The sequence below is a fragment of the Rhineura floridana genome, chromosome 4 (assembly GCF_030035675.1).
Source record: "Rhineura floridana isolate rRhiFlo1 chromosome 4, rRhiFlo1.hap2, whole genome shotgun sequence".
Classification (NCBI taxonomy): domain Eukaryota; kingdom Metazoa; phylum Chordata; class Lepidosauria; order Squamata; family Rhineuridae; genus Rhineura; species Rhineura floridana.
Window position 1 is genome coordinate 133,133,581 of NC_084483.1, and position 25,256 is coordinate 133,158,836.

The following is a 25,256-nucleotide window of genomic DNA, read 5'->3' on the forward strand; positions in this document are numbered from 1 at the left end:
GTGAAGGCGGATAAAGGCTGCAGCAGATAAAAGACTTCCAATCGTCGTGGTATCCATGCCATTGGATCAAAGCCTTTTTTCTGTCAAGATTGTGGGTTGATCGTGGTGCACAAATCTCCCCACATAAAACAAATTCACGCACAGACATCTTCCAACCAAAACAAAACAAAACAAAAGCCCCATGGCAATCGGCGAATGGCAACAGGGGCAGGACTGTGAAATCCGAAAGCCCTAGTCATGGACCAGCACATGGGTGGTGGATACAGACTCAGTCATCCTGGCTCAAGGACCGAGGCAGTTGAGTAGTTTGGCAGCTATATTCATCACTGAGCAGTCCTATTCAGGAACCACTCTGCTCACCCCATATGGGGAGGGGGCTAGAAAAGGTGCCCTAAACATAGTCTGCCTCATCTCTCTCCCTGACGGGACCACCACGTCCAGTGGGATCACCACTTAGTGGTCGCAAAAGACAAATGAACTTTGGAACGTGGAATATACGGACATTGCTGGACAATACAGATAGTGAACGTCCTGAACGCAGGACTGTCATCATTGTGAAGGAGTTGAGACATTTTAATACTGACATAGCAGCACTCCAAGAAACTCGAAGAGCAGGAGAGGGACAACTGAAGGAAGAAAAAGGAGGTTACACTTTCTTCTGGGAAGGACTGCCTGAACAAGAACGACGAATACATGGAGTAGGCTTTGCTATTAAAAATGATCTTGTGAAGCTCTTGTCAGAAGTTCCTACTGGCATTAAAGAACTCCTCTCAACTCTCCGATTAAAACTCGCCAAAAACCAGCAGGCAACTATTCTAAGTGCTTATGCACTAACATTAGATGCTGATGAAGACATCAAGGAAATTTTTTATACCCAGCTGGACACCATCTTATCAGAGATACCTAAGGAGGATAAAATTATCCTCCTGGGTGATTTCAATGCAAGAGTTGGGCGTGATTGGGAAAGGAATTGGCAATAGCAACCTGAATGGCATTCTACTTCTGACTAAATGTGCAGAGCATAATCTTGTTATTACAAACACACTCTTTCACCAGAAAGATAAATTTAAAACATCATGAAAGCACCCTCGGTGGAAGCACTGGCATCTCCTGGATTACGTAATTGTCCGTCCCAGAGATCATTGTGATGTACTCCTCACTCTGGCCATGACTAGTGCCAATGACTGCTGGACAGATCACTGATTAATTCGATCCACTATGGCCATTAATATTGTTCCTCAACGTAGGCTCCAAAGAAGAAAATCAAGGTGTAAAATGAACATCCACACCCTTCAAGATCCTATTAAGCGAGCCTGCTTTCAAACAACTCTCAAGAAACATCTACCTACGGAACTCCCTGAAAACGTCAAAGAACACTGGAGTAAACTGAAGACTTCACATTATTGCACCATGTGAACAAACTATTGGATACCCAACTAAGAAACATCAGGACTGGTTTGATGAGAATGATAGTGAGATTGAACATATCATTGACAAGAAAAGGAAAGCCTTCTAGATATGGCAAAAAGACATTAACTGTGCTGCTAAGAAAAAAATATATGCCAGTGCAAAGGCTGAGGTCCAAAGAAGAACTAGAGAACTTAAGAACGCCTGATGGATAAAGAAAGCTCAAGAAATCCAGCATTTTGCAGATGCTCATGATGCACGGGACTTTTTTAATGCCACAAAGGCCATCTATGGACCAACAAATTATGGTACAAATCCCTTAAGTTCAATAGATGGTACCAAACTTCTAAAGGACAAACAGTCTATTGCACTGCGTTGGAAACAGCATTACCACGACCTCCTTAATCATAACTCTTATGTGGCTGGTGAGGTCTTCTCGCAAATCCCACAACAACAAATTAGAGATGAGCTTGCAGTATCCCCTAATTTGGATGAAGTCAGTAAAGCCATTAATCAAATGAAGAATAACAAAGCTAGTGGTCCTGATGGGATTCCTGCTGAAGTCTTTAAAGAAGGTGGGCCTGAATTTACACAACTTAAAAAGCTCATCGAAAAAATCTGGATGGAGGAGATCCCGGAAGACTTTAGGGATGCCATAATTATCACTCTTTTCAAGAAGGATAGAACAGATTGTGGGAATTACCAAGGCATCTCTCTTCTAGCTACTGCAGGTAAAATCCTTGCAAGGATCCTCGCAAATCGCCTCCTACCTATCTCAGAAGACATCCTCCCTGAATCCCAAAATGGTTTCTGCCCTTCCATGGGGACAGTGGACATGATCTTCACTGCATGACAGCTTCAAGAAAAATGCAGGGAGCAAAACTGACCTCTGTATATGGCGTTTATTGATCTGACTAAGGCCGTTGATACTGTAAATCAAACTGCTCTCTGGACCATCCTTCTGAAAATTGGATGCCCTGATAAATTTGTGAATATTTTGCGACTCCTCCATGACAACATGATGGCGACAATTTTGGATAACAATGACTCTCAAAGTGATCCATTCAAAGTGGGATCAGGCGTCAAATAGGGATGTGTCATTGCTCCCACCTTATTTGCTATTTTCATTGCCATGATTCTACACCTTGTTGAGGGGAAACTTCCCACTGGTGTGGAAATCACATATCAAACAGATGGAAAGCTTTTTAATCTCAGTAGACTAAAAGCAAAAAGTAAGGTAATTACAGCCTCCGTCGTAGAACTTCAATATGCCGATGATAATGTAGTCTCCGCACATTCAGAGGAAGATCTTCAAACTATCCTAAATGTCTTTGCAGAAACATATGAACAGCTTGGCCTCTCGCTTAACATCAAAAAACCCAAAGTGCTTCATCAGCAAATGTGAACCAATCCCTCTGTAGCACCATCAAACCAGCTTAATGGTGTGACGGAGAATGTCAATCACTTTTCTTATCTTGGCAGCCATCTCTCTGTAAAAGCTGACATCGACACTGAAATTCAGCATCGTGTGAGCTCTGCAAGTGCCGCATTCTCCCGAATGAAGCATAGAACATTCGAGGATTGGGATATTTGCAGGGAGACCAAAATGCTTATTTACAAAGACATTGTACTACCGACTTTACTGTATGCCTGTGAAACATGGACCATTATAAACGCCACTCCCAACTTCTTGAAACATTCCACCAACGCTGCCTCCGGAAAATTCTGCAAATTACTTGGGAAGATAGGCAGACTAATGTTAGCATATTGGAAGAAGCAAAGACCACCAGTGTTGAAACAATGATCCTCCAACATCAACTTCACTGGGCTGGCCATGTTGTTCGAATGCCTGATCACCGTCTTCCAAACCAGCTACTTTACTCCCAACTTAAGGATGGAAAACGGAATATCGGTGGACAGCAAAAGAGGTTTAAAGATGTTCTCAAAGCTAATCTAAAAAAATGTAACGTGAGCATCAAGAACTGGGAAGCCTTGGCCCATGAGCGTCCCAATTGGAGGTCAGCCGTTATCAAAGGTGCTATGGACTTTGAAGAAGCACGAGTACAGGGCAAAAGGGACAAACGAGCTAAGCAGAAGGCATGTTAAGCAAATCCTCATCATGACCATAGTCCATCTGGAAACCTATGTCCTCATTGTGGGAGGCTGTGTGGATCCAGAATTGGCCTCCACAGTCACTTACGGACCCACTGTTAAAGACCTTACCCTGGAAGACAATCTTACTCGGCCACAAGTGATTGCCAATGAATGAAAATATGACTCTGGACACATGAGAAGACATGATTCACTAGAAAAGACAATGCTGGGAAAAACAGAAGGGAGTAGAAAAAGAGGAAGACCAAAAAAAGATGGATTGATTCCATAAAGGAAGCCACAGACGTGAACTTACAAGATCTGAACAGGGTGGTTCACGACAGATGCTATTGGAGGTCACTGATTCATAGGGTCGCTGCAAGTCTAAATCAACTTGCAGGCATGTAACAATAACAAAGCAACCACTCTGAAAAGCAGGGGTGGTTAACTTTTTGCCTTCCAGATGTTGGATTACAGCTCCCATCATCTCTGACCTTTGGCCATGCTGGCTGGGTCTGCTGGAAGCTGGAGACCAACAATATCTGGAGGGTGGGTGGGCACAAGGAACAGAAGTGCTGATACTGTGAAATGTTCTCCCTAGAGAGGTCTCATCCCTATGCTTTCCAGGGCCTGGTGAAGACCTGGCTCTGAAAAGGGGGGGGTTGTGCTGAACCAATAGTCTCTTCTCACTTCTGATTCAATTTTTATATTTTCTATTATGTCGTTCTTGATACTATTAGTATGCTTACCCCACTTCTCCAAGTGATGAGAGGTTAGAGGGGTGCAGTGCTTACACAGGTTTGGTTTTCTTTAGAAAGTTAATGGAGTCTTATTGGCTTTCTGTTATATTTACAAATGTACAGGTTGAACACAGGTGGACACAGAGCTTAAACACTCCAACAGACAACTGAAGTTTACTGGTTTTTACAACAGATCTTCAGGGAGACAAGGCAGCCCCTCCAAAGAATGCTTTTAGTGTACAGTCCAAAACTCAGCTGTCTTCCATCTTACTGCACACCAACACCTGGATAACCAAAACACATGGAGACTTAGTGAAAGCCAGCGTGATGTAGTGGTTAAGAGTATTGGACTAGGAACTTGGGAGACCAGGTTCAAATCCCTGTTTGGCCATGAAGATCACTGGATGACCCTGGGCCAGTCACTGCCTCAGCCTAACCCACCTCACAGGGTTGTTGTGATGATAAAATCGATAGGGAGAGAACCATGTTTGTATGCCACCTTGAGCTGCTTGGAGGAAAGGTGGGATATAAAAATAAAAATAACATTAAAAATAACATACTTATCTGGGCGGGGAGGCCTGGCTTCTGTCCCCTTACATGCAACTCGTAGCCACTCATGAAAATGATATAACAATTTGTTCCCCTAGAAACACATGATGGAACATCAGGACTATCAATGGACTTTGTCAAATCTAAGTTGGTTAGATATTAATTCATAGCAACCCAAAGGGATGGACCTACTCACAGAAATCTGACAGGAAACCCTTAACAATGCTGTCTTGTTTTCTATTTTTATGTTGTTAGCCCTAGTGAAAGAAATGCTGGATATAAACTTTACAAATAAATAAAAATTCAAAACCATTATCCCCTTCTTGCTGAGGCCAAGGTGATAGGGCTTTGCCTAAGGACACTTTGTGAGTTCATGACAAAGGACAGATTTCAACAAGGGATTTTCTGGCTCAAGCTCTTAGTCACAATCTCCGTCATTGCTTCTCAATCCATAAGTTATTGTCTTTCTCTGGTAACAAAAGATTCAAACAAGTCTATGTCAGTGAAAGGAATTCTCGAACACTTAGGAGTTACATGCCTGTCTACTCACATGACTCAAAATCTGGGAGAAAAAATGGCTATTTTTCATCACAGTTTCTCCAAGAGTACAACGCCCCCCATTTTTAGGTTTCCCCCTACTAGATATCGCCACTCACCATTGCCTAAAATACCAATATCAGGATTTGCCTAAAATACCAATATCAGGATTTTTTTTTTAAAAAAAATGTCCTTTGGCAGGGTAAGCTTGCAGCCTGGCAGTAGACTTCTGACAATGGCTCCCTCTTGTGAGAAAACTGTTATATTGCAATGGACATCAGAGGATGCTGGGTCCAGAGAAGATGAAATGTCAGCTGTGTGGCTTGTGTTTCACTCTGCCCTGTGTTGTCCTAGCATAAAAGTCTCTCTTTGGTCCTGTGCTAGACTTTTGTAGTTCTCAGTTGTCCACAGAAAGACAGAGACCAATGTTGGAATTAATGCTAACAGGACCCAAGCATTTAATCACAGAACATCTAATGTCGCTCTACATCACCTCAGTGTCCTCTAGCCAACCATATTGCTATGATTACCACCACTAAATCACCAAATGAAATATAGTAGCACATAAAATCAGGAAAATTGCAATGAGGTAACTTTAACAAAGATATAACAGCAGCTCAGAATGGACTGATATGAAATGAGAATGAAATGGCAGAGAAGACTATTCTGGTTCATGCTCCAAGCAGATGATCACATTTTTAATGCTCCCCAACATTTTTTTAATAAAAAAAGCTCTCTTCAAGATGAGAAGAGGCTAGGTTATAGCCACGCTCTGTCCAATGCACTAGTCTTTCTTGCTTTGTTTTCTTCTAGCACGGAGGATTTTTAAATGGGGGCAAACCTTTTTAAAAAATGACATTCCTTTCACCTTCAGCTTGAAATGGTAAAATCCACTCTAGCACTTCATTATTTGATCATTTCATTTTGCTGCATGTGTAGATTGGATCATGGAGAAAACTGAACCCCACAGAAATGGTGCTAAGATAATTAATGGTTGGTATATTTGTCTTAGATGTTAAAATGTGTAAGGTTATATTTATTTTTCCATCTACTGGCCTTTTTTCATCCATCCTTGGAGCCTGTTTACATGATCAGTTATGCTAGGATTGCAACCTCATGACTCACTTCAGTTCCCTGATCTGTTTATACACTGAAGGAATGACTCAAATGCTGAAAGGGAGGGAAGCCTTTTTAAAAAATTAAGGGTTCCTGATTCATCTCCTATCCAGGAATAATCAAGTCATGGAAGTACAAAATTACTATCTCCGGTATGCACAGATGGCTGGATTGTGGAGCTATCTAGAAACATAATGAAGCATGAATATGGTGGGATAATCAGCAAGGCTACATAGTGGAACTTTCTGAAAGAAACCCTTTTCTGTTGTTACACTCACCCCATGTCTTCTGACTTGTGAGAAGTTCCATAGGCGCAACACTTACCCGGGCTAGTTTCCCTTAGAAGGACATCATGGAGGCTTACTGGTATTTGGCAATATTTGAGTTTATTTACAAATATACAGGTTGAGCATAGGTGGAGACACAACAGTGAAAGCACTCCTGCAAGAAGCCACAGCCACTGTTCCATACCAGATCTTCAGATAGTGGCAGCTCCCACTTTCCAGAGCTTGCTCTCTCCCTGTGGCTCACTCAAAAAATGGTCTCCTAAAACATTTCTATCGCTTTCCTCACTCACATCTTTCATTGGGTCATCTTCTTTAACCATCTGCTCATCTTCCTGGGCCATTAGCTTAATTTCACTAAAAGAAGATGTGCCTGACAAATTTGCCACTATTACTGAACATCTGCAACCATTCTGGCCCTCTCCTGGCTATTCCCTGCCCAAACTCACAACGAAAGGTAAACAGCACCATAAAGGTTTAATTAAAGCTGAATTTTCTTTTAGGTAAAGGATTTTCCAGGCTGGCTACACCTAGCAACTGGATGTTCAGTGGGATGGATTTCTTTCCTAGCAGAACATTGTTAGAAAGATTCAGTGGATGGATCTTATTCGCTCAGGGTCTGACCAATCACTTACATTCCTTCTTTTGCCCACCCCCATCCTCCTTTTCATGAAGGATGCCCCTGCAAAGCTCTGCACCCGATGTGTTACCCAACTTTTATTTTGCTATCACATCTGGTGTGAGAGGTCATGTAACCATCGCTTGTTTTGAGTTTCATTGACAAGGTCATGAAACCACAAACTGTTGTGATTTCATGACACAGTCACAAGAAGACAGAAGAAACTACAAATAAGGCAACATTCCACAAATATTTCTTAAAGCTGATTAAGAATAGCTTCATAAATGAGAGCTAGGTGATAGATGAATGTGGTGCACTTGGTTCAAATTTCTACTTGCCTAAGAAGCTTCCTGGGTGATCCTGGGCCATTCACTATTTCTCAGTTTACCCAACCTAAAGGTTGTACAGTCAAAATACAGTACAGCAGAATATAAATGTGGCAAATAAATATTCAGGCAACTGTTAGCGACCCTTGTTCCACTCTTCCTTCAGCTGCCCCTGACCTCTCCCAGGCTACCCTTTTAAAGCAGGGATGGGGAAACTGTGGCCTTCTGGATTATGTTGGACTCCAACTCCCACCAGTTTAAGCCAGTCCAGCATGGCCGATGGTCAGTGATGGTGGGAGCTAGAGTCCAATGACATCATATGGAAGACCACAGACTTCCCTCCTTTGCTTTAAGGTAAGATTCTGAAGGAGCAACCACCATGGAGCTAAGTTCCTTTGTTCCTAGGCACAACAGTGTGAGCAGCCCTCTGTTCATCAGCTGCTACTCACCACAGACCAGTGGCAAAAGTGCTTGCATGCTGCAGTATATCAGAAATATTAACATTATTTCTATTAAAGACCAAGTGTTCAGTGAATGGAACAGCTGTGACTCATTTTTTAAAAAAATTAAGAATTTTCAGGTTAATGAATTAATTAAATTAAAAAATAGTTACAGAGCAAGTCTTTGGGGTCTCAATATAAAAATAAATAAACCAAAAATATTTCCCTCATACATTTTCTATATGACTATCGTCTACAACAAATACACATTGTCTCTTGAATGTTCTGACTCTTTATCCTTTATTGTGCAGGCAAAAGGAAGACCGCCAAGACCTCAGACTCCATCATCAGGAAATGGATAGCCAAATCTGAGCAAAGAATATCAAATAGACTTTGTCTTCATGGAACTAGTCTCTCTCCTTGCCCTGCACAAACATTTTAAACATAACTTCTTTGTTTAAATCTCCTTGCAAACAGGAGAGCCTGTTTGCCAGTCACCTATGCAGAGGGTAAATTCCTACATGCACCTGTCTAGATGCACACAGCCTCTGGATTTCAGATACTATATACACAAATCTTAAGAACAGCAAGTACTCATCACCTGGAAAGAGGGTCCTCTGTGACATTTCAAAGCAATAGGTAGACAATTGGTGGCAAAGCAACAGGTAGGACTGATCATGCTGTGTACTTTTCATCCCCTTGTTTTAGAGCTTTGTGGTAGTGAGTGTAATCATGATACAGTTCCTTGAAAACTTCTCTCACTCCCACTGGTAGAGATACATTTAAAAATTTGATATCGCGTTCCAAACAAAGATCTAGGATGTGATAAATCCCCTCAGTTAGATGTTTCTTGACAGCTGGGTGCAACGTTACCTAGAAAGAACACAAATGACTTATTAAAGCTTGTTACCAGGTTATTCTCACACACACACATCATGCAGAAGTGCTGAGATGATGCATTCGCTTATTATCCCTCCTGCTGTAAGACACAGATCACCTGGAGTACAAACACATCGCCCCTAATATTGGGTTGTCTTCAACGCAGTGCTAGGTTAGTAGTTCTGTCAGCGTGAGGATTTCTCCTTGTTCAATGGAACTTTCCTTTCTTCCACCGGTGCCCCCCAAACCTGTTCTAGGGCTTCCCCCAATGCTCTGGAGCAGATTTGGAGAGGACACAGGGTGTGTGCTGGGGGAGGAGAGGAAAAGGTCCTGTTGTACTAATGGTAATCCTTGTGCTGATAGGACAAGTTAGTTTTGTAAGACTACTGAATTTTTCAGCCAATCTCTATATAGTAGGGCCCTGCTTTACAGAGCTTCGCTTTAGGGCGCTTCGCTCATGCGGCGGTCTCAATTAGACGCAATTGGACTAAAGCCCCACTCATACGGTGCTTGTTCCACTTTTACGGAGGTTTTCTGGCATCGCGCACCATTATTCAATGAGTTCCGCTTTTCAGCGGTTTTTGCTTTTCGGCGGGGGTCCGGAACGTAACCCGCCATATGAGTGGGGCCCTACTGTACTCAAATGTAGTACATTTTTATTGTTAAGTGTTTTGTTGTCATGAAATTTTAATTTGTTTTTATTCCTCATTGTAAATCACTCTGACAACTTCGCTATAGGGCAGCATATAAATATAGTACATACATACATGCAGCTATATATATTAATGCCTATCCTTTTAATCAGGGGTGGGGAACCTGTGGCAAGTCAAACATGGTCTGGAGCCCTTACTTTGTTTGCCACAGTCCGTTTGATTTTAATGCTTGAAGCAATCCCTATAAATCCATTAATCATTTGTGATAATTAGATTTAGTAGGGGAGGAGTTAAAAAAAGCTTTTTGTAAAAACAATTAAGTTTAAAAAAAGAAAGATGTGTAAAAAAGTGATACAATCCCATTCCAAACAAACCACAGTGAAAGTACTCCAAATGGTCCACTCTGAAAATACTACTTAGTCATTTTTGAAATCATCCTTTCATTTCAAGACAATATATCCAACGCAAGCAGTTCATCATTATATACCACAATGCTATAAAAATTAAGAACAAGTTCCACACTGATGAACGTGGCAGAAGACACAGAAGAGACCATACATTTTATTGGACCAACTTTGCTTTAACAAAATTCCAGCACTGAAAATGATGCCTGCACACGCACGCACACTTTTCTACCTTCATCTCCTCAGGCAGGATGTGCATTCATACATTATCCTCTTAAACGAAAAAAACTAAGCCCACCAACAATAAAAACCTTCCCCCAAAACATTGACTATTTTCTTCCAACAATTCCTTCCAGGTTTCCCACAATCTCTACTGCCAAATGTCACCCTGGCAGCATCTTACTGCTGAGGCTACTAGCTTCTAGAGGGGACAATGTTATTTTTGTCACAAAAAGATTCTCTTTCTCCTTCTCTCCGTGTGCCGAATGCCTGAATTAGCCTCATGCTTACAGACCTGTTGTACTAAGTACCTAGCATAACAGCAATTAAACTAGAGGCTGTCCTTAAAATCCCAGCTTTCCTTCTCTTCCTCAGGCAAGTAATAAACTCTTTTCTAATGAAGTGAACTTCTAATGGCTGTGACAGTGCATGCAATACAGTGGTGGAGGACAAGAGGAAGCTGAAGAATAATATGATTTACACTCATCATCCAAGGTGACCAATAAAACACGATTACTGAGGAAATGGTTCATCTTTATATGGACCTTATTTATGGGGTTCCAGCAGCCAACAACTGACCTCAATTTTGCACTGTAAGAACTACTACAAAGTTTCTCCTCAAGCTGAAAACATTGCGGCAAACTCAAACAGCTGCCATGCTGGTACTAAACATTTGTAGAGTAGACAAACAGCAAGAAAAAAATTATTCTGATATCTTGGGTGTCAAAGGCCAGGCAGTAATCCAGTCTTGAGATTTTATTTGTTATTGTTATGTGCCTTCAAGTCGATTACGACTTATGGTGACCCTATGAATCAGCTACCTCCAATAGCATCTGTCGTGAACCACCCTGTTCAGATCTTGTAAGTTCAGGTCTGTGGCTTTCTTTATGGAATCAATTCATCTCTTGTTTGGCCTTCCTCTTTTTCTATTCCCTTCTGTTTTTCCCAGCATTATTGTCTTTTCTAGTGAATCATGTCTTCTCATTATGTGTCCAAAGTATGATAACTTCAGTTTCATCATTTTAGCTTCTAGTGATAGTTCTGGTTTAATTTGTTCTGACACCCAATTATTTTTTCGCAGTCCGTGGTATGCACAAACCTCTCCTCCAACACCACATTTCAAACGAGTTGATTTTTCTCTTTTCCGCTTTTTTCACTGTCCATCTTTCACATCCATACGTAGAGATCGGGAATACCATGGTCTGAATGATCCTGACTTTAGTGTTCAGTGATACATCTTTGCATTTGGGGACCTTTTCTAGTTCTCTCATAGCTGCCCTCCCCAGTCCTAGCCTTCTTCCAATTTCGTGACTATTGTCTCCATTTTGGTTAATGACTGTGCCAAGGTTTTGATAATCCTTGACAAGTTCAATGTCCTCATTGTCAACTTTAAAGTTACATAACTCTTCTGTTGTCATTACTTTAGTCTTCTTGACATTCAGCTGTAATCCTGCTTTTGCGCTTTCCTCTTTAACTTTCATCAGCATTCGTTTCAAATCATTACTGGTTTTTGCTAAAAGTATGGTATTGTCTGCATATCTTAAATTATTGATATTTCTCCCTCCAATTTTCACACCTCCATCTTGGTCCAATCCTGCTTTCCGTATATGTTCTGCATGTAGATTAAATAAATATAAAGGTAAAGGTGTCCCCGCACTTATAGTGCAAGTCGTTTCTGACTCTTAGGGTGACGTCCTGCGACATTTACAAGGCAGACCGTATGTATGGGGTGGGATTGCCAGTTCCATCCCTGGCCTTTCTTTACACCCCAGCCTGAGCTTGGAAAAGTTACTTTTTTGAACTACAACTCCCATCAGCCCAATCCAGTGGCCATGCTGGCTGAGGCTGATGGGAGTTGTAGTTCAAAAAAGTAACTTTTCCAAGCTGTGACCCCAGCATATGCCGGGTACTCATTTTACCGACCACGGATGGATGGAAGGCTGAGTGGACCTCGACTCCTTTTACCGGAGATTCGACTTCCTCCTTTCGTTGGAATCGAACTCCAGCCGTGAGCAGAGCTTCGACTGTGTTACCACCGCTTACCACTCTGCTCCATGGAGTATCTTAGATTAAATAAATAGGGTAATAAAATACACCTGTCTCACACCCTTGCAGATGGGGAACCAGTCAGTTTCTCCATATTCTGTCCTTACAGTAGCCTTTTGTCCAGAGTATAGGTTGGGCATCAGGACAATCAGATGCTGTGGCACCCCCATTTCTTTTAAAGCATTCCATAGTTTTTCATGATCTACACAATCAAAGGCTTTGCTGTAATCTAGAAAGCACAGGGTGAATTCAAACCCCCTCACCACGTTAAGGTGTGCATCCTAGAGGGAGATATTTTATTTACTTTTTTAAAATGTTTATAAACAGCACTAGAAGGGGTACGTATCCAAAGTAGCACTAAGTCAGGGTCTCATCAGCACCAGGATTTCCGCTTGCGCAACAGGGCTCCCCCCTCCCATATTTCCCCTAAATCTGTTATAAAGGTTCCCCTAACCCTCCAGAGCAGATTTGGGGAGGGTGCAATGGGAGGATGGGGTAAATCTTGCTGCTCCAGAGGAAATCCTGGCACTAATGAGACACATTAGTTAGATATTATCCCTATGATCGTAATAGTGAAAACATCACCCAACGCCTTTGACTGTAATTTGTTTTCAGTTTTTAATATTGTATTTTGAATTGCTGTACCCCACCCTGAGGCCTTACAGCGAAAGGCAAGTAAGAAATCGAATGGATAATGATAATATGTGCCATGTGTGGGCTACCCTTAAAGCTGGTTCAGGATCTGGAACTAGTGCAGAGCACAGTGTTTAGGTTGCCGAGTGGGGTGACTACCCCAAGCACCTGACATGCTTTTGAAAGAATTACACTGGCTGCCAGTTTGTTATTGAGGCAAACTTTACGTTCTTATGTTAACATATAGAGGCCTAAACAACTTGGGACTTTGATATCCGAAGGAACTCCTCCTGTACAGACCTACCCATATGCCAAGAACTTTAAATAGGGCCCTTCTGGCTGCACGGCAACTTGCTGATGGTCCATCTTGCAACAACCCAGAGGACAGCCTTTGCTGTTGTGGCCTCCAGCTTATAGAACTGCCTCCTGCCAGAAATAAAGCAAGCACCGACCTTGATACTCTTTCTATGATTGCTAAAGGCATTTCGTTCATCCAGGCATTTGTGGGTTATTAATACTGATATTGGACTGGTGTACTGTAGATTGCAATGTATTTCATTGTATTTAATAAGTTGATATTATTGGAATTGTATTGTATTGCTGTAGATATGCTAGTATCATTGAAAAAGGGCAGTACAGAAATGTTTTAACTAAAAATAAAATAAATATTTTTTAAAATAAAAACAAATGAGAATAATAATTTGTACATTTGGGGGTGGGCTTACTCCCATTTACAATTCTCCCTCCGCTTATTATTCTCGGAACTGGAAAAATGAGTGCTGGGATTAATATATAAAGTAGGGACTAAATGATTAATAAACTTTGCATTAAAAGGGGTTTGTTTGGAGGGGCAAACGGAGAGAGAGAAAGACAGCAACAGATATGCAAAGAGAAAAACTGGAGTACAGGTAGTTTGCTTAGAAGTAAATAGTTCAAGATCCAAAGGCAGCAAAGACACAGGTTCAGATGTAAGGAACATGCTTCAGGCTTGCACACTCCTCCTTCCCTCCCTCCTGCACCGTCCGATTCATTGTAACCACACTTTGCCAAGGTGCCTGAATCAGGCAAACTATGGTTGCCACACAGCGTAGGTCACCTCCAAACCAGAACTGGAACCCCCACTTTAAACAGAGATTTCAGAGTATAAGAAAAGCCCTGCTGGATCAGGCCAAAGGCCTATCTAGTTCGGCATCCTGCTCTTGTCCTGGCCAACCAGATCCAACTAGTAGCTAGTTTCCAATGTGGACATCATGACAAACTATGGCTGTTGAAAGTGAGGAAGTGAAAGAGGGAGGTCTCACTATGTGAAGGAAGGATGAAACATGCAAGTCTGAAGTACATTCTCAAAAGCCAAACCATGGCCAAGATGTCTGAACTGAACCACTGTTTGAAATTCCCAATGTAGAAGAAAACGTGTAAGCTGGGAAACTTTGCAAGAGGTAGGTTAAAATGCAGAATTGCTATGCAGTTTATTTTCTCTTTTAAATAGCCCCTTAACTGCCCCCCTACAAGATTCCAGATGGTTGATGAGGAATTTGAAAAGGAAGATCATTAGGACTTCCTTCTGAATAAATATGCATAGGATACTGCCGTTATTGACAAAGAAGTAAAAATCTCAATTACAATCAAGGACAGGGAGGCAACCATGACAATTTACTTCCAAGCAAGGAGGACTGTAATATCTCAGTTATCTTCCTGTAGGTTAAGGCAATATTTAAGAGCCTAATAATGATAAAACTAGGTGTGCTGCGGCAGCCAAAGACATCCAAACCCTAAGAAATATTAATCTTGATTGCAAGCATCTCTTAACATTCCAGAATCTTTTTGCTGTCTCTTTATGGCATTTGTCACGTAAGAAACATAACATTGTTCCCACCCCACCCCAGCTGCCCATGTCATTTCATTATTGTCTGCTCTTTCCTGTTTTTACAAATAAATAATAAACAGCTGCTTATTACCTTCTGCAGTTCAATTACATACTGGGCCACAATGAAGGGAGATAACATAGTGAACTCTTTAGTTTTTGCAGCAATGTAAGTATACATCCGCTCCACCAAGTGGACACACTTCAGTACAACTTCAAATTCATCTGTGGTCCCTTCAAAAACAAAGATTAAAGTTTGAGATTACGCTTTTTAAAAAGTGCTTTTAAGAATAATTCCCTGAAAAATGCAGGAACAAACCAAAATCAGCACAACAGTCTCTGCAGTTTGCTAAACTGTACATGAAGTGAGGCAAATAAAAGGGATGAATAGAAATTATGCATACGAGTTGAGAACATATGAACATAAGAAGAACCTGCTGGATCAGGCCAATGACCCATCTAGTCCAGCATCCTGTTGTCACAGTGGCCAACCATATGCCTATAGGAAGCCTGCAAGCAGGACCTGAATGTAAGAGCACTGTCCCCTCCAAGTTTCCAGAAACTGGGATTTGGAAACATACTGCCTCCGCTTATGAAGGCAGAGCATAGTCATCATGGCTAGTAGCCACTGACAGCCTTATCCTTCATGAATTTGTCTAATCCTCTTTTAAAGTCATCCAAATTGGTGGCTGTCACTGCCTGTTCTGGGAGGAAATTCTATAGTTTAACTGTGTGAAGTACTTTCCTTTGTCTGTCCTGAAACTTCCAACATTCAGCTTCATTGAGTGTTCACAAGTTCTAGTGTTATGAGGGAGAAAAACTTCTCTATCCACTTTCTTCATGCCATGCATAATTTTATACACTTCTATCATGTCTCCTCTGGCTTGCTTTTTCTTTAAACTAAAAGCCCCAAATGCTGCAACCTTACCTCATAGGTGAGTCAGTCACTCCTCCCCTTGATCATTTTGGTCGCCCTTTTCTGAACCTTTTCCAACTCTACAATATACTTTTTGAGGTAAGGTGACCAAAATTGAACACAGAAGAATGAGATGGTGCAACATTAACTCTCTCCTGACGGGCAAACTTTAACCCCATTAAGGAGAAACAAACCAACATGACCCTGCATGGTGCTCGAAGGACTTAGCTTACAATCCCATATACCAGAAGTAGTAGGCAATCCTTTTTTTTTTCTTCCTAAGTAGGGCCTTTGCCCCATATGAAAAGCTAGTTAAGAGGCCACAGCCAATGGTGGGCACACAACCCTTTCTCTCTCCTGTGGTTGTCAGGATATGTCCCTGCCCCAAGGAGTGGGGTCTTCTCCTGGACCTCATGCTTCATCTTTGAAATGCAGCATAAAGTTGCAGGCAAAAAGAAGCACCTCCATCGCCCCTCCAGCCCAAAGCTGATGCTCAAATGGGGGTAGAGGTCACTGCGCCTGCCAAAGGGTCCAGCCCTGACCCCCTGGCAGGGGCAGAGACAAGCTTCCCTGCCTCTGCCATTCTCCTCCTGCTTCAACTACCAGGTGTGTGCTTCCCTCAACCAAGATTTTCCCCAAGGTGGATGAGAGCCCTGGATGCCACTTCCCGAAGGCATATGGAGCACCTGCAGGAAGTGCAGGAAGGAATGCGGGAAGTGGCATTAAGTGCTCCCTTCCGCCCAATCTTTCTCAGGGAACCAGGAAACTTACTTTTCAATTGTCATGTATGTTATTGTACTGTACAGTAAATGGGACTGCAGAGAAACAAGACATTTTACAGTGATTGCATCCAGCTAATTAGTGTTATCAGTAAAACCTTCCAAATGAATAAAACCCCTGCTTGAAGAACAGAAACTTTGCTCCTCCTGAATATTATACACTAGAAGCAAATTAAAGGCACAGGTTTCTATATCCAAATATACACAGGAGCTTCAATATATTCAAGTGGAGCTGTTCCATAGCTTTTAACATGCCTAGGCACTAAGATCTTCAAAGGAGCCCTCCTGTTGGTGCCACAACTTGCCTTGACCTATCTGGGATCAACCAGGGATGGGTACTCTCTGAAGTGGTGCCTGCATTGTGGAACAGTCTACCCATGGAGATCTAGAGGACACCTTCAGTAATGTGGTTCTGCCGGCAATTAAAAACATTGCTGCTCACCCAGGAATTTTGGCTTGCTTACTCTGTTCACTGTGTTTATCGTACGATTTATGCTCTGTCTATTTTGCTTTAATGAAGCTTATGCTATTGTTTTAATATTGAAGTACGTGCTTTGGTATGCTATGTGAAAAGCAGTGTAAAAATATTTTGAAAAATGAATTAATTCAGAGTGCTGTATTTGACCTATAAAGCCTTACGTGGCTCAGGACACCTATACCTCATGGACTGGCTTTTTCCATATGAACCTACGGGGACCCTATCGTTATCATCCAGGTGCCACCTCCAAGAGAAATTTGGAGGATGGCAATGAGAAAACAAATCTTTTCAGCAGTAGCCCCCATCCCATCCCCATTTGTGGAACACTCTCCCCAGGGAGGCTCACCTGGTACTGACATCATCTTTTCAGCACCAGGTAAATATCATATTTTTATCCCAGGCATTTGGGCATTGATAATGTACTGCTGTTGCGACCTTTTTCTGACAGCAGTTGGTGTTTACCCTACTGGTGGGTGGGAAAGGATTATTCTCTTTTGTGACTGATTATTGTGGGTGGGTGAACTTTTTAGAGTATTTTTAAATTGCTGTATTTTCTACATGTTGTATTGTTGGTATCATTGCTGCTGGGAGTCACTTTGGGACTTCTTTGTTTATGGGAATTGACAAATAAATCAAATCTATTATATATCTTGGAAAGTTGTTTGTCAATTCCTTATCCACCTGGACACCTCTTAAGATATCATAATCAAATTTTGCATGATGGCTCCTGAGATCAAGGAGCAGATTTTCGTCTACATTTGGATACAATTGGAAACCATTCTGAATCAAGATAGCAAGCTGAATCTTTCAAAACTGCTCTGATTTTAACCACTTATTTCAAAACTGCACTATTTTTTAGGTTTCTTAGAATTTCCATACAATGCTGGGTAGGAGCCTGCAAGTTTATAATAAAAACCTCTTGCTTGGTAGACTTCTCCACTCACTTAAGGGTTGGAAATATGTTCCCGTCACTGTTCACAGAAGAACTCCAGGTCATCTATGCATCGGTTGCAATCCAAAGCACACTTACTAATGAGTAAGCCCAGTTGAGCAAAAGTGGGACTTATTTTACAGTAAACATTTTTATGGCTACACATATTACATATAGGCTGTTGCATTACGCAGAAGCATTTTGCCCACAGGATAGGATAGGATCATAGCACAGGATCAGAACGGGATACAAAAATAATAAATATCAGACCTCTGTCTCCTTTCTGTCTCCCCTCATGCATAGCTGAAATAACCAGTCTGTGGAAACTGTTCAGGAAAGATGCAGCTGCTTTAAGCATCACCTGCAAACCAATTAAATATGACTTTAAAGCACCAGGACAAAGGATAATCTGTATATTAACGTTAACACATATTCATTCACTTGCAAAATTTATCACCTTTCATCATAAAATGATCACAGGGGTGACTTCCGGGAAGGGTGACTTAGCCTGTGCCTGCTTTTGAGACGGGCTCCTGCCTCAAAAGAAGCTTATTCAGATATATCAGTCAGATTTTTTTTTTTTTTGACTGATTAAACTTCTCCCGGGTAGGGAGAAACGAAGAGATTAACCTCAAAGCCTATTTTTGTTGGGACGACCAGATCTCATTAATTTATGGGACGAGGTCCAGCCGACGAAGGTGGGACGGATTTTCAACAACAAGCTCTATCTGATAAAGCGAACGTTCATCTTATCTTCTAAGAGAGAACGCACTAACAGGCAAGCACCCTTCTTTCTATATTTTTCTTTTACTTGACTTAAATTGTTGCTGTTTAAAAGAGATTTGCCAGATTGATCGGTTTTTGACATCTCACTGGGGAGCCATAACTTCTCTCTGCTACTCACTAATTAATAGCTTATCTCTGTTTTTGTTGCAAAAAGCTGTCCTGGATTTGCATTCTAAAGATATACACAGAAGAGGGATTTCTATTCCAGATTTTTATTTTGAAGAATATTATATTGTCTGAGACTACTCTCTTTTTGGTCTATTTTATTTTGACGAATCTGTTTCCTGACGACCGCCATTAATTGTTTCGATCCTGGGAACTGCATTTTGTTTACTTAAGCATGGAGAGATAAGGCTGTCTGCTCTGTTTATACTGTGATGTCACCAAGTTTGGAGTATTAACCCAATTGTTGCTGAAATAAGAAGTGGTTTTCCTATATTTTTCTTTTAAAATGGCAATTAAGAAAGTGGCTGAGAATCTGGAAATAACTATGTTTCAGAAAATAATGGATGAGATTGAGATAACGAAACAAAACCTGCGACAGGGTTGTAAGGAGCTGAAAATTGAATTGAGTAAAATGAAGCAGGAGATTAAAGATATAGGGGTCCCTGTGAGAGAGGTGACCCTGGAAGGGGTCCCTGTGAGAGAGGAGACCCCGGAGATTGGAACAAACGTGGAACAGGAAAAAGATTTGGAGTCTATGGACTTTAGAAACAAAATCTATTGTTTGGAGACACAGGAGATTAAAGACATAGGGGTCCTTGTGAGAGAGGAGACCCTGGAGACTGGAACAGGGGTCCCTGTGAGAGAGGAGACCCTGGAGACTGGAACAGGGGTCCCTGTGAGAGAGGAGATCCCGGAGATTGGAACAAACGTGGAACAGGAACAAGATTTGGAGTCTATGGACTTTAGAAATAAAATCTATTGTTTGGAACTCAATGTTATCTCTGAAGAAATTAATGAAGATTCTAGAGATAAAGTTATCAATGGCATGGATAATCTTCTGGACTGGAATGATGTGATGGAGCCCAATATAGAGAAAATCTATGGAATTAACTGCAGCCATGTGACAATGGAAAAACTTTCAAGAGATGACCCAGTGTATTTTGAAAAAAAGAACAGAGATATGATTTTACAGCAGTATTTCAGCAACCTATTCAGAATGGATGGCAAGAAAATATTTGGGATAGAGGTAATTCCCATCAGACTCTTACTATATGACTATGGCTTTGACAGCAAGATTATTATGGAATACTGATAATGGAAGATTGGATACTGAAATTATTGGACTTAACAAGACTACTGAAGATGGAAGATGGAAAATGGAACTAATAGGGATAATAGAACAATGGCTACTGAAATTACTGAATCTAACAGATTCTGATGTGATGGATTAATTGAAATGTTTATTTTGACTATGGTTATGACAATAAGATTATCATAATTAGTAATGAGATGGATTAATCGATATGCTTATCTGGAAAAAAAAAATTGATAGATATATTTCTTAAAGAATTGAAACCTCTCTTTGACTTTTTGTGGAAAGAATAAAGTAATGTTTATGAGATTTGATGATTAAGTAAGATAACTACTGGAGGAAAGTGATTTTATAATATGACTTAAGAGACAGGATTGTTATATATTATAGACTTATAACTGATTTGATCTTTGACAAATGGGAAGTCAATATTTTACTCTTTATTTTTTATTTTTGTTTTTTTTTTCTTTTTTTTTTTTTGTTTAACTATTTTTGATTTTGTTTTTTGTCTTTGAATGTTTTATGATTTCGTCTTGTATGTTTTATGAAAATCTGAATAAAAATTATTGAAAAAAAAAAAATAAAATGATCACAGGGTGGGCCACAACATATCAAACTATGTAAAAAAAACACCATAAACATATTTAAAGCACCTGAAATTCACAATCCAGTTTTGAACACAGCATCCCTCTGCAGGATTATTATTATATCACAAACTTACAGTTCAAATTTAGAAGTTTAAAAATCCTTCAAAATACTCAAGGGACTGGTGTCAAAGCTCAAAGTTACCTAACTCTGAAGTCTACAATAAACTACCATGAGTAGAGGCAAAGGAATTGGGTCCAGCAGTCGTGTACGGAAGCAGAAATAATCCAGAATTGGTTCTAATAACAAATTCAAGTAACTGAACACCTATCAATTTGACAGCTAAACTGAGCCAACCAAAAATAAAACAGTGGCTTCTATACACTTGTGGGGGGACTCTCTAGGTACACAATAGTATAGAAATTTGTAAATTAAAAAGAAAACTTTTTGTTGAAGAAAATCCCAAACACCTTCGAGCCTGTGAGATGCATGGAACGTTGAGGTATCAATTGAGGAGGATGAAGAGAAGAAACTGGCTCAAGTCCCTTATAGCAACTATCATCAATCTGATGTCCTTCAGATGTTTTGGACTAAAGCTCCCATCAGCTCCAGCTGGAATACACTTTCCCCTTCTGTTCATGTACAAAACAGCTAGACTCAAATCCCTTGCCTATACTGTTTAATACAGACAGTTGTAAATCCTGGACTTCAGAGTAGTGTATTTTTTAAAAAGCTATACACATACATAACCCTAGCCTTGAGGCTTGTGATAAGAAAAAAATGTGACATCAGAAACAGCTCTCTACTTGTCTTTGTTTGCTTTTTGCCCCAATACAAATTTAGTCATCCAAGATCAGACCAAGAAGTGGGGAGGGCATAATACATATAAAGCATGCACTCAAACACTGATCTCATAGTCCCTCCAAATAGAAAGATATTTGTGTAAAGGCTGCTTTGTTGGGGCCAATAGCAATCACTTCAGAACCATAAGATTGCAGGGAAGACAGCGGACAGAAGACATAAGGCCCTCTAGATGTGCCTGGACTCCATCAACCCCCGCTAGCGTGGACAATGGTCAGATGATGGGAGCTGTTGTCCAGCAACGTCTGGAGGGCCACAGGTTCCCCAACTGGATCTTACTAAAAAACAAAAAAGTAAGAAAAGAATGCCCCCCTTCATTACCTTAGGGTGACACTGCAATATGGAAAAGAGAACTTCATGAATTCCCAAGAAGATGTTACCATAGACCCTTGGGTCAAGAGGGACAGTCAGAAGAATGCTGAATACAAGTGCAACATGATGAGGATTGGAGAGAATCCCTTCTCCTTGCCTTAGAAGGACTGCCAGCGTCTCCAGGATAGGTACAATGAGGGTGGGAATCAGCACCGGATCTTGAGAAGCCTCTTTCGTTTGCATCTGAGTCAGAAGGAAAAAAAAAAAGTAGAAAAGGATGTGTGCACATGTTTCTCCATTTCCATCCCCAGCAATCAGACAATGAAACAGGGCTTCCAGAAACATATATTCTTTCTCACAAGCGTAGTAATACTGGTAAATGGTGACAGCCAGTGTGGTGTAGTGGTTAGAGTGTCAGACTGGAACCTGGGAGACCAGAGTTCAAATTTCCACTCAGCCATGAAGCTCACTAGGTGACCTTGGGCCAGTCTCAATCTCCCAGCCTAATCTATCTCACAGGGTTGTTGTCAGAATAAAATTGGAAGGGGGACAGCCATGTTGTACTCCACCTTGTGCTCCTTGGAGGAAAGGTGGAATATAAAAGTGATAATAAACAAATAAATAAATGCATAGCCACTGACCTATACCTAAGACACCTGAAATCTGACTTTGTAAAAGCTTATGTATGTTTTTGACATAAGGTCACACCAAGCAGTATAGGTAGGAAACCTGTACTGAAGATATTTAACTTTTTATCTCAATAGAAGTTACACATTTGTGGCACACATTCCAAGTATCTCAAGGTCTCTGCTGCTGGGATACTCCATTTTCTTAACACTGGATAAGTTATATTTTGTACTCGGGAAAGAATACATTTCCCCAAAAAGTACATTCATTGCTCCTGCACTTACCATTTTAACATGCATCACAGAAACCTACTGAATGTTGTTTCTGATGTGACCAGCAATTTAATTCCCTTCACACCATTTTGTAAATATGCATTTTTTCATTTTTGCTTTATGTTATATTGGTGGCTATGCATTCCTCCAGTGTGGTACCTTACTGCTGCAGCACGCACTCAATTTGATTTTTTTAAAAAATGTGAAAAGAAGCAAGGCTACTCAAATTACCCACTGCATTTTTTAAACAAATGTAACACTGGCTGCTTATATGCTTCTGAGCCAAATTCAATGTGCTGATTTTTACTTATAAAGCCCAATATTTTCTGGAATGCCTCTCCCAATATGAAGCTACCCAGACCCTTAGATTGTCTTCTGAAGCCCTTCTCCAAGTTCCCTCCTCTGAGAGAAGCTCGGAGGGTGGTGACAAGGGAGGGGGCCTTCTCAGTTGCGGCTCCCCATCAGTGAAATGCATTCCCCAGTGAAGTACACCTGGCGCCTTTATTGACATCTTTTTCAGCACCAGGTAAAACCTTTCTTTTTTTCCAGGCATTTGATAGACTATGATGTTTTAAGTATGCTGTCAAAGCTTCCTGTAGCTGTTATGAGGATTGTTCTTGTTGTATTGTTTTGTTTTTATTGTATGATATGCACTGTATTTATTTGGGTTTTTAACAATGTTGTAAGTCACTTGGGGACCGTCGAGTAACAAGAGACTAACAAATCTAACAAATAATAAAAATAACAGCAGCAACCCTAGTGCTAGAACATGCATCCAACAGATTATGTAAAAGCTGCAGAGTAGCAAGGCTATTCCATCCCCCATACACCTACATTTTGTGCACAATATTCCCCGCCTTTATGATTCTTTGAAAGTGGAGTGCTACCTCTCCCCTGTAGTGGAGCGCAAATCTATCCATGTTACAAAACAGAAGGGGGGATGAGCAGGAATGGCAACGACAAGTGTAGCTTCTCCATTTCCATCCACTAAGTAGGGATTAGATCAAGGTGGGGAACAAGTGGCCTTCCAGATGCTGTCGGGCACAACTGCCACCAACTCCATCCAGCTTGGCCAATGGCATGGAATGATGGGAGTTGGAGTCCAACAACATCTGGAGGGCCACAGGTTCCCCATCACTAGATTTGATATTATGTCACTGGCACTGGAAAGGAACTTGTGGCAGTGTCATACCCTCACTAATAATTAAAATAAAATCATGGGAGCCTGTTTATTTTCAGTAGCATGGAAAGGCCCTAAGCGACCACAGTTCTGACTGCAGAGATACTCACAACTAAAGCAGTGATTATCTGTGGACTGGAAAGCCAGAAAGCTTTCTCTTTCTCTCCACTTAAAGGGCAGCCAAGTAGCACTTTGACTAGAGTAACCGCTGACAACACTTCCTGCATAAAACAAAAACAAGAGACAGTGACAAAACGTAAATCTTATCCAATAGGAGAAGCAAAAGATGATTGAAGGTGAAGGATGAAACCCAGGGAAAGTTAGGTGCACCAAGATTTCATGGAAATTAACGAAACTTAAGCACACAAAAACATGCAAGGACTGCTTTACACCAGTGGTTCTTAACCTTTTTTGGGTCACCGACCTCTTTGAGAATCTGATAAAAGTTATAGAACCCCATAAATAAATACAATTTATATTATTGCATTGGAAATTGATGCAACAATTTGTGGACCCCCTGAAGCTCATTCACTGACCTCCTAGGGTTAAGAACCCCTGCTTTATGCATTGTTTTTCCCCTACAATGCATCTCTTCCTCTGACCTCCTTTTTCCATTCACCCTATTCTCCCACCCAATTCCTGTCCCTGGATTTCAGGTTTTTCCCTCTCTACAGTAGTCAGAATGCCACAGGCATTGAGCACATTCAGTCCTTACTGGGCTTTTGGGGGGATCCCCCCAAGACTTAGGAGGGTTCTGCAAACATCCCAAGTCTGCTGATACTTTCCCCTTGTGCATGGGTAGTGTGGCTTTCATAACATAAGCACTAGCATTTCAAGACTTGAGATCAGCATTAGCGTATAGATAAAGGAGGAGCTGGACTAGAGAGACTTGGGTCCAATTCCCCACTTTGGGTATTTACACATGAACAGCTAAAGCATTTTTGTAAAGAGACACAGCTCCAAGAGCAGAATATATGCATTGTACTGGAAGGTTCCAGGTTCAATTTGCAGCATCTCCAAAGAAAACAAACATCAGGCAGCAGAGCTTGGAAGGACTTCTACCTGAGATCTTGGAGAGCCAGTGCCAGGAAGAATAGGCAACATTGGTTAGATCCGCAACTGGTAACCTATGCTTCCCCCAGACAACTTCCATCATCCCTGACCACTGGTCATGCTGGCTAGAAATGAGGGGAGCTGGGAGTCCAACAACATCTGGAGGGCCACAGATTCTTATCACCGGGTTAGATAATTTAATTCAGCCTAAGGTGCTCAACCACAGCTGGTATAGCACAGTGGGGAGGACAGCCTGGCTGGGAGTCCAGAGTCTGTGAGTTCAAATCCCCGCTCGTGTCTCCTGGGTGTAAAGGGCCAGCTAAAGATCACCCCTACAGTGAGTGGCTCAGGGGTTACATGCCCTGCCACCTGTGCAGCCGTGGGCAAGCTGCAGTCCCAAGGAGCTCAGTT

General features: G+C 41.2%; 1 protein-coding gene across 2 annotated transcripts in view; it reads right to left on the minus strand.

The window, feature by feature from the left end:
• Window positions 1-6,807: 6,807 nt before the first annotated feature.
• Window positions 6,808-25,256, minus strand: part of URB2 (URB2 ribosome biogenesis homolog) — a 33,490-nt gene continuing 15,041 nt past the window's right edge. For both annotated transcript variants that reach the window (XM_061624476.1, XM_061624477.1), the window contains exons 6-10: window positions 23,903-24,013; window positions 21,723-21,956; window positions 18,182-18,272; window positions 14,902-15,041; window positions 6,808-8,982 (exon numbers count right to left, since the gene is read on the minus strand). In XM_061624476.1, coding sequence (XP_061480460.1) covers window positions 8,785-8,982; window positions 14,902-15,041; window positions 18,182-18,272; window positions 21,723-21,956; window positions 23,903-24,013 — 774 coding nt within the window. In that variant the 3' untranslated portion in view covers window positions 6,808-8,784. The remainder of the gene's footprint in view (window positions 8,983-14,901; window positions 15,042-18,181; window positions 18,273-21,722; window positions 21,957-23,902; window positions 24,014-25,256) is intronic.